Source organism: Agrilus planipennis, unplaced genomic scaffold (assembly GCF_000699045.2).
Source record: "Agrilus planipennis isolate EAB-ADULT unplaced genomic scaffold, Apla_2.0 scaffold304, whole genome shotgun sequence".
In the NCBI taxonomy this organism is placed as follows: Eukaryota; Metazoa; Arthropoda; class Insecta; order Coleoptera; family Buprestidae; genus Agrilus; species Agrilus planipennis.
In genome coordinates this window covers 167,183-176,297 of record NW_020439041.1, presented here as the reverse complement: position 1 = coordinate 176,297, position 9,115 = coordinate 167,183, and the positions used below count along the sequence as shown (strand labels likewise).

Genomic DNA, 9,115 nt, shown 5'->3' with positions numbered 1-9,115 from the left:
AGCGTTATATATCTGACCAACTATTAAAGATAGCTCAGAAATTCCTGTACCAGCAGTCGTCCTGTTCCTTCTGAAATAGAACAGAATCGTGATGGAATAAAATTCGAGCCTGAACTACAGTCAGTCTAATTCGCGCTATTTACCCTCAGTTTCGTTTTGTCTTTTTGCTGAGTCTCCAACATCACCAATAATTTTGGACTCAACGATCTGATTCCGTTTGAGGATACCACCAAAACTTTCGAAAGATACCTAGGATTGAGGCAGGTCCTGAATCGTCTTCCTACAGCGTACCGTTTCAGAATTATCGCTGTCAAAAGTTTTGGCGTCCTATTGTAATATTCAAATCTAGGACTAAAGCGTTATATATCTGACCAACTATTAAAGATAGCTCAGAAATTCCTGTACCAGCAGTTGTACTGTTCCTTCGGAAATAGAACAGAATCGTGATGGAATAAAATTCGGACCTGAACTACAGCCAGTCTAATCGCGGTATTTACCCTCAGTTTCGTTTTGTCTTTTTGCTGAGTCTAAAACATCACCAATAATTTTGGATTCAACGATCTGATTCCGTATGAGGATACCACCAAAACTTTCGAAAGATACCTAGGATTGAGGCAGGTCCTGAATCGTCTTCCTACAGCGTACTGTTTCAGAATTATCGTAGTCAAAAGTTTTGGCGTCGTATTGTAATATTGAAATCTAAGATTAAAGCTTCAGGAGAGTATCCCTGATGAACTGTTGAAGACACCGCACAAATTCTTTCACCAGGAGCTGACTAGTGCCTTTGCAAACAGAATAGAGTTAATTCTGAAGATAAGTTTCCAGGAATCAATTTTTAATGCCGTATTAATCATTCCTATTAAAGAAAATACCACAAATGGCGTGGTGAGCGCCATCTGTAGTGCGATGCTACATTTGAGGACTACGTATGCTCCAACAAGGTCCATTTAAAAATATGGATATCTACTTGCTGAAACTAATCCTGGTGTAGCTCACGTCAACGTGATAGGCACGTTACCATAATCGAACAAAATAATTCGAAGTGGTCTGTATTCTGTCCAAACTGCCAGACGCGGATCGCCATTTCGACCTTTTTGGATCTCATCAGCGCGTCGTATTGTTGGAGCATACGTAATCCTCAGATGTAGCATCGTACCACAGATGGCGCTCACCACGCCATTTGTGGTATTTTCGAAAACGCGCTGTTAAGACAGCAGGTGAAGGTTGGTCTGTGTTCTGTCGGAGCTGCCTGCGACGCGCTGATGAGATCCAAAAAGATCGAAATCGCGATCCGCATCTGGCAGTTTCGACAGAATACAGACCACTTCGAATTATTTTGTTGGATTCTTATTAAAGTTAGCGACTAATATAAAGTAACAAAAAAGTGCAGCAAATCTTTCGTTTTTTCTGCATTTAGCAATACCAAGTTCGTTGGTAACTTTTTCGGTCAACAATTGCAAGAAACTAATTTTAAGCAGCAGGAGAGAGATACATCGGGCAAAAACTTGGCGATTCGAGACGTTCTCTTGTGCATGTGTATTTAGAAATATACGGTCTGATTTTTAGTCGCCTCTCGACCGACGTCGACGTCGACGCCGGGCAAAAAGTTCGAGATTAAACGTTAAAGTTGTAAAGCAAAGGCGTCTGCGATGGACTGACTTGTAATGTTGCGGAGACGGGACGGGACGGCATGGAGCGCGCAAAACGGGGACGACTTTGTTGTCGGGATTGACTTTTTGCGACCGCAGCTTGCCTTGTGCCGCCATTATTTCGTAAAGTTCAGTAAACAAACAAACAAACAAACAAAGAGCTGTTAAATAAGGACGCGGACGAAGAAAACGCCCGTCCAAGATATTAATTTGTTGCCACGCGAGCGTCTGTTTTATAACGAATAGTTGGGATAAGACTGGAAACTTTTCGCTGGAAATCCGACGGATTAAATACACCGGGTGTCTTAACATATGACACAATGACATAGTTACGACGACAGTACCAGAATTAATCGGTCTAATAAAGAAAACACAAAAAAGTTTTATTTATTCCTCAACATATTCTTCCTTTAGCTCAATACACATTTCCCAGCGATGTTCAATAGCTTCGTTACCTTCTTCAAGCTTCTTGAAATAGTCAACTCCTGCAGACATCAACACTTCATTGATGACAAGTCTTTTACCAGCGAGCCATTTCTTCAAGTTTGGAAAAGGAAAATATTCCGTGAGGCTGAGTCTGACAATTAGGGTGAATAACAGGCGCATTGTCGTGGTGGAGAAATACTTTGTTTTTCGCCAAATGCGATCCTTTTCCAATAAGTTCTCATGATACACGCCGTTGATGGTTTTTCCTTTTTCATGATAATCAGTGAAAATTGTAGGTCAACCTACCTACCATACGCATCTCAAAAAACTGAAGCCGTAACGTTGCCTGCAGATAAAACCGTCTTTACCTGGATATATGGATCCCATATTTCCCTTTCAGTTCAAGTTATTGACTTCGTCTCGGGTGTGTAGTGATGGACCCATGTATAATTATAAGTCAACGCAAAATATCGGCTTAGATGCTGTGGAACATGACCAAACATTCGATTGAAACATCTTCATCGTTCTCATGAAACTTAACTTTTAGATATTTCATTCCCACCAGCCAGTAATGCTGGTGGGCGGGCAGTCCCTCCGGACTATGCCGAAAGATAGGGCGGAAGGTCCTCTTCAGCTTCCTTTCAGGAATCGTGGGAATGGGTGGGTGGTGGTTCGGGTGAGAATTATGAGACGGACGAAATGAAGACAGAAGAGAATGAAAGATTATCTGTGGAATATTACTGCCTCAGCATTTGCCTAAGTGATCCAAGGAAACCATAGAATAACTTGGACCAAGGCAAACGGACCGGAATCGAACAGGCGTCCTTCCGAATGCTAAGCAATGGTCTAAACCTCTAAATATGTAATATACAATACTTTTTGAAATGTCTACCTTTACTGCTAACTCGTCCACTTTTAGTTGACGGTCATCTAATACTATTTTCTACACTTTTTCATCATTACTGGAATTGTGATGTTCGTCTTCACTGTGGAAAATGGTGGTGCATACTCCCCCTAAGTATAATCTATCTATGGTTTGACATTGAATGAATTAAGTCCTTTCAAATGAAACTATTGTATCACATAACGATGACAATTTGTTTTTCATGTTTACAAATTAACTAATGAGGGTGTTCACTATTGATGGCATCTAAACCAGTAGGTACCTAATAAACAATGTAGGCGTCTTCAAACTAGAAAGTTAATGTTACTAAAGCTGCTACTATCTACCACAGTCATTATATTTTAAACACTATCGCCATCTATGTGCCAGGCCGATTAATTCTGGGACTCCTTCGTACTTGAAATTAACCTCAAATTAGGATTTTTGCACCAAGCATTATTTAAATGCGTAATCAAATTAATTGTACGTAGTTGTCTAACTTCAAGAAGCACATGAGCACGTCCAATTCCTCTTCTACGTGTTTGCTTTCGATTAGTACAAAGGGTACTTACTATTGGTAGAGGTGTAATGACCTCTCGACTCTTATTTCGATCCTAATTCCTTGGTGTTCTGAAATTCCGATCGCATCCACTAAACTTTGACTACGTACTCGTACGTGTAAGGCCTCGATACGAATGATTATTCGATTCGGAACAAACTTTTGTCATCAGCGTCACCCTTATTATACGAGGGTGGATTGATAAGTTTCCGGCCTGACCAAGAAAAACAAGGTTTTTAAAAATTTTTTTTTTTTATTTCTCAACATAATCTCCTCCAAGGCTGATACATTTCTCATAGCGGTGTTCCAGTCTATTAATGCCATCTCTATAGACTGATTCGTCAAGCTCCTCAAAATAACCATTTACAGCTTCGATTACTTCTTCATTGTCCGCAAATCTCTTACCGCCAAGCCATTTTTTGAGATTAGGGAACAGAAAATAGTCACTCGGGGCTAGGTCTGGAGAGTAAGGAGGGTGCGGCATCAATTCAAACTTTAGATCGTTGATTTTAGCCGTCGCAACGATTGACGTGTGCGCTGGTGCGTTATCGTGATGAAACAAGATTTTTTTCTTCGCCAGATGAGGTCGTTTAATTTTCACCTCGTGGCTCAAACGTTGCAATAAGTCTGCGTAGTATTGACCAGTGATAGTATTACCCTTTGCAAGGTAATCAATGTATATAATACCTCTTGCATCCCAAAAAACAGTAGCCATAACCTTGTTCGCCGAAAAAATTGTTTTTGCCTTCTTTGGAGTTGGTTCCCCTGGTCCAATCCACTGTTTAGACTGTTCTTTGGTTTCAGGAGTGTAGTGGTGGACCCACGTTTCGTCAACGGTTACGAATCGACGCAAAAATTCGCTTGGATTACGCTTATACAATGACAAATTTGCGGTAGAAATGTTTTTTCGAATCAATTTTTGGTCGACTGTTAGCAAACGCGGCACCCATCTTGCACAGAGCTTTTCCATATGCAAATGTTGGTGCAAAATATGTTGCACACGTTCATATGACATCTTACAGGTCTCAGCTATCTCACGCACTTTCAATCTGCGGTCTCCCAGCACTATTTGATGAATTTTTTCGATCATATCTGGAGTTGTGACCTCAACGGGGCGTCCTGAGCGAGGCCCATCAGAGGTGCTCACACGACCCTTTTTAAACTCGGAAACCCACTGCTTAACGGTTGAATATGACGGGGAGGATGTCCCCAGTGTTGAGTCCATCTCTTTTTTAATTTCCTTCGGCGTTAACCCCTTCAAATAAAAGTATTTGATGACAGCACGATTTTCCTGCTTTTCCATTTTTACGAAAACCACAGAGGCGTCTTGTTTAGCGTGCTGTCAAACCTACACTAGCAAGGAGATCGGGCTGAAACTATAGCTACAAGCTATCCAAGGATGGTACTATAGAATGTCACCTCAAGGTAGGCCTAGTGGCGTCATCTCTTGGTTAGGCCGGAAACTTATCAATCCACCCTCGTACATCAGACATTTCACAACTTTGGAAAAACAAAGTCTAGACATTAAATGATTCCATTGAGGAATGCTTTCGAAGCTTTTTTTTTAACTTTGGAAAACGTTGATCTATATACCTACCTTTAAAAGTCACAGCTAATTCGAATAGACGTGTAGACGGAATTGAATGTACTGATGATTGCAACTTAAACATCACACATTTTGTGGATCAGATAGTATTATATTGAGATTCTTCTACTTTTTGTTGTTTTTTTTTTGTGTGACCATTTTACATTTTTGTTTATTTTTTTTTTTTTACTTTTTTTTTATATTATTTGCAGTGAAGCAAAGGCTGCAGAGAATCCAAACAACTCCGATACGGTGACGATATCGCAAAAGTTGTAGTTACATTGACAAAACGCAGTTCGCTCCTTAATATTTTGTTTTTATTTGTTTTTGTTAATAAGTTTTTGTTAAGTATGCCTGTTTCAATTTTTGTTATTACGCGTATCGTGAAACGTACGTATAAACCTAGTATTACGTGAACAGAACAATTTGAGTTACTGTGAAAAGTTTTATTAAATTTGGCTGCAGATTAGTATGTGTATGTATAAATTTCTATCTTTATACAGTTACTATTTTTATGTAACTTTCATAAAAATTTTTTTCGCATACACCTAATTATTTATTGTAATTGTTTGCTATTATTACAAATACAATTGAAAATAGAAATTCATATTGAGATTGTGAAACATATTAAAGGTGCACAAATAAAGAAAACAGTGAAATTCGCTTAAAGTAACTCTGCATGTAATGAAGTAACTGTATATTAGATATTGCTTTTCATATAAATAGGTTTATACTTTAGAGAGACTCCGGTTAATGTGATCTACCGCTTATAATATTACTGCATTGTAATAGAAAAAATTCCAACAAATGAGATGTTGTTATTGTGATATAAAATCCTTTTTTTTTGTATTTCTTTGGATGTTATTACAAGCGAATTCTACTGTAGGTAACTATGATGTGAAAATATTGAAATAATAAATACAATGTACCTTTAGGTACTTACCAACTAGTCCATTAATTAGAAAATGTTTCTAATTTTAAATAAGAACTATGATGAACAAATGATGTTATTTTAATTCGCTTCTAACTTACATAAGTTGCTTATATAAGACATTATTTACATGTTTTGTACGACGGATATAACGTACAGTGGCAATATAAGAGAGATGTTTTAGTACTTATATAAAATTAATTAATAAAATGAATCATTCCAACGAAGTTTTGATTGGATTTCGGTTGAGGGAGGCTTGTGTTTCAGGAGTATGTTGAATTGCGTAAATGCCTTGGAACAACATCTTCCAACTACAGAACAGGCTGGTCTCGTAATAGCTGAAGAAAAACAAATTCAACACGACTCATGTAAGTCTCTAAGATGTGTATTTTTGTTTTATTGTTCTGTTAGAATTGAAAGGTTGAGATCATTGTACATAATGACCAAATGGTAGTCTGATCCATCACCAGTCTTCGATAGAATAAGTGGAGACTCGAGCAAATATGTCCTTTTCACATGTTAATTATTCGAATTTTAAAAAAAAATTGGACTACGAAAACTAATAATATTTTTAAAAAATTGCTACAAACACAAAAAGGACTCAAACGCAAGGGTTGCTGATTTACGGATATCAATAATCAGTCAGGATGTAGTTTATTTTAATTTCAAAACTCTAAATCTATAAACGTTTAAAAAACCAAGTAATGTTTCTGTCAGTAGCAATTTCGAACTATTTAGCTCTCATCAGCACGGCACGACAAAACATTGACCAACCTACTTGCTAGCGTTCAGTAAATAAGGATAGACCGCGTAATGAACACCATCAGTACAAATTGACCACCTAAGAATGGTCAACAGGATTAATTTTTATTAAGGATAATTACTAAAAGTGATTCCATTAAAAATTGTGACACATTAAATTTTCACGAGCTATTGACCTTTGAAAATTGAATATAGTATCTTACAATCGATCTAACATTCTGGAAAATGGGATTCAACGTCAGGAATCCATTTGGAGTCTTTCTAGTAGAGCGTCAGGAGATACCCAAAAATTTGTCCAGTTGTCGTATCACTAATAACTTTAACTCCCAAATAATAATATTAATAATAAACACTGACACGAACGCTATAAATGAAGGGTGTTTGAACTGTTCATGAAGTAATGATAACCTTTGGAATTTATTTACTTTACATAGTTCCCAATCCGTTTGAGCAGTTTAGCTACATGTCAACATACAGTAGTCACCGTAGACATTCGGCCTACGCTTCGCTACCAGGTAAAAGGTTGAGCCCATCGTGTTCTTAATAATAATTAAATATTAACCTTGAATAAGTACAAAAAGTCACATTACTGCACATAATAATAATAAAATTATTATTAAAAATCTACCACACACTGACACACTGTATATTTTCTGCTTCGAAATCACAACACCGTCACACACCACGGCTTACTTGTGTAACGTATCGTACACCCGATAACTGCTATAAACCCTTGTATATAAAACCCTTTTAGTGCTGGTCTATTAATAAATATATTTAAAGGGTAGAGAGAATGTCTTGATGGGGTTCATCATTGTGGATAATAACGATTGGATTATTTTGAAGGTTGTTATCCAAATGGTTTTAGTAAATACTTATCTAAGTATTTTATATGGTCATTTTTTCGTATCTATTCTACTTTTGGTAATAGTCTTCTTTCAGTTTTAAAGTTTGTGAGTAAACTTATGCATTGTGTTCCAAAAATATACCACGAAATTAACCCTTTCTCAACGTATTATATAAATTCTTGATAGAAGCTGTTTAATTGCTTCATTATAGTTCCCTTTCTTCAATTAAAGCAATAGCATTGATAATCAGGGCCGGACTCGCTGGTATTGGGCTCGGTGGTTATAAAAGAAATTTGTTCCCCAAAAATTAAAACAAATCATTATTACCTATTAATATTAAACCTTATAACTCCCATATTTAAAATCTTGTGACTCCAAAACCCAAAAGCATTTTAATCCCAATAACCTTTTTATACACTGTAACCTTATCACCCAAGTGCTTTAAACCATATAGCTCTATAACCCAAGTGCTTTAAACTCCATAACCTTAGAACACAAGATTTTTGCAGCCTATAACCCCATAACCCAAGCCTATTAAATCTAATAACCCTACGATTCTTACTCAAAAAAATTATTTGGGTGTTTTAGCCCCTACTTTCACTAACCCCCTTGCCAATCTGGGCTCTGTACACAATTGTCTTGAGTAACCTTATTTTTGCGGGAGGTTCTTCGTCTAGGGCAAAAAGAAAAATTCAAAACGTTTAATAAATAATCAAATGGTCCATTGTTGGAACACACTGTATAGTTAGAATAACTTTTGCATGATAATATTTTCTCCCCAGGAATGTACAGTTTTTTCTGTTTTTGGTTCCTCTTTTACGTTGCTGTATCCCCGATATGCTTTCGTTTTTTTTTCTCTCCTAGTTCCTTGAGGTTTCTGTCTGTTTAAATGGAGTACTATTAAAACGGGGTTTTTTTCCTAGCTGGTTCCGAAAGGTCAAGCAGAGGTCGGGAACCGTCGGAACGGCCTCCTCCTCCGCTACCTCCTCCAAGATTTCCGAACAGCGCCGTTTGACAACTGGAAAATCTGAATGTGGCCATGCTAAGCCTACTGCCTCTACCTACGCCCATTTTGGCCTTGGAAGAGCAACTCGTTGAGCTGATAGCTCAGCGGGGAAGAGCCTGCGCACTCTTCATCCGCTACAGCCTCAAACGACGAAGGCCAATTTGACACCACTGCCGTTCGACCACTTATAATAATAACAACATGCATTTCTTCAGTACGAAACGTTGGGCACTACTATGAGTAGCATGGGTCTTTTTAGAAACGGAAAGTCCATAGTACAAACCTAATCATAACGATGAGTTTTTGGTTAGCATTCTGTCAAAGGTCATCGGACATTTTTGTCCTCATCAGCGGTTCCGATTGAATACCAGATTAACCACATTATTATTATTAGATTAATGAATAACCTCAAATAGCGCAGTGAAAGCCAAATGCAGAGACTCGTGGCAATTAAATCTCTACAGAT

General features: G+C 37.7%; 1 protein-coding gene across 10 annotated transcripts in view; it reads left to right on the top strand.

Annotated features, from left to right (window-relative positions):
* Positions 1 to 9,115, top strand: part of LOC108742100 (glucose transporter type 1) — a 140,855-nt gene that overhangs the window by 102,640 nt on the left and 29,100 nt on the right. For 4 of the 10 annotated variants that reach the window (XM_018477131.2, XM_018477130.2, XM_018477126.1 and 1 more), the window contains 3 exons: positions 6,301 to 6,401; positions 7,230 to 7,310; positions 8,567 to 8,673. In XM_018477131.2, the coding sequence (XP_018332633.1) occupies positions 6,301 to 6,401; positions 7,230 to 7,310; positions 8,567 to 8,658 (274 nt within the window). In that variant the 3' untranslated portion in view covers positions 8,659 to 8,673. Of the gene's footprint in view, positions 1 to 5,314; positions 6,261 to 6,300; positions 6,402 to 7,229; positions 7,311 to 8,566; positions 8,674 to 9,115 lie in introns of those variants that run through there. The other 6 variants (XR_001938614.1, XR_001938615.1, XM_018477129.1 and 3 more) reach the window with 4 other exon arrangements.